This window comes from Ceratina calcarata, unplaced genomic scaffold (genome assembly GCF_001652005.2).
Source record: "Ceratina calcarata isolate Rehan_Ccalc_2016 unplaced genomic scaffold, ASM165200v1 scaffold71.2, whole genome shotgun sequence".
NCBI classification, from domain to species: domain Eukaryota; kingdom Metazoa; phylum Arthropoda; class Insecta; order Hymenoptera; family Apidae; genus Ceratina; species Ceratina calcarata.
Window position 1 is genome coordinate 493 of NW_017178370.1, and position 482 is coordinate 974.

The window sequence follows — 482 nt, forward strand, 5'->3', positions numbered from 1 at the left end:
ATTATTACAAAAGAGGAAAATAAGGACAGCTATTAAAACGATTGGAGCTTGAAGGTTCTATGAATAAAAATAAAAAAATTGATTACTCATGCTTGGCCTCTAAACTGGCGACGGTTAACGAGTCGAGGAAGACCCGAGGCGTGTGTATCAGCCGCCACGTGAGCGGATTGAAAACGGAGGCTTGATACTCCCAGGAAATCTCCACCGCTTCTGGTTTGCCCACCACGTCTCCGGGCAAGACCACCGTGTGCGTGCTGCCTGGTTCATAGTACTTCGACTGAGGACTTAACGGCATTCTTTCCGTCTTCTTCCCGTTCTCGCCGATCACCCTGATCACGAACGTGCCCACTTCACCCCCGTGGTCCTGGCTCTCGTTCGTGTTCGAAATATTTATTCTCACTTTGTAGTGTCCTTCTACAATTTTTAGAATCCTCTCTTTATAAATGAGCTTACATTATATTAATTGTAAAAAAATGATCTTA

General features: G+C 44.6%; 1 protein-coding gene across 1 annotated transcript in view; it reads right to left on the bottom strand.

Moving 5' to 3' along the window:
• Positions 1-443, bottom strand: part of LOC108630247 (uncharacterized) — a 909-nt gene extending 466 nt beyond the window's left edge. Inside the window, exon 1 of the mRNA XM_018033425.2 lies at positions 87-443. Within this exon, the coding sequence (XP_017888914.2) occupies positions 87-295 (209 nt within the window). The 5' untranslated portion in view covers positions 296-443. The remainder of the gene's footprint in view (positions 1-86) is intronic.
• Positions 444-482: the final 39 nt, after the last annotated feature.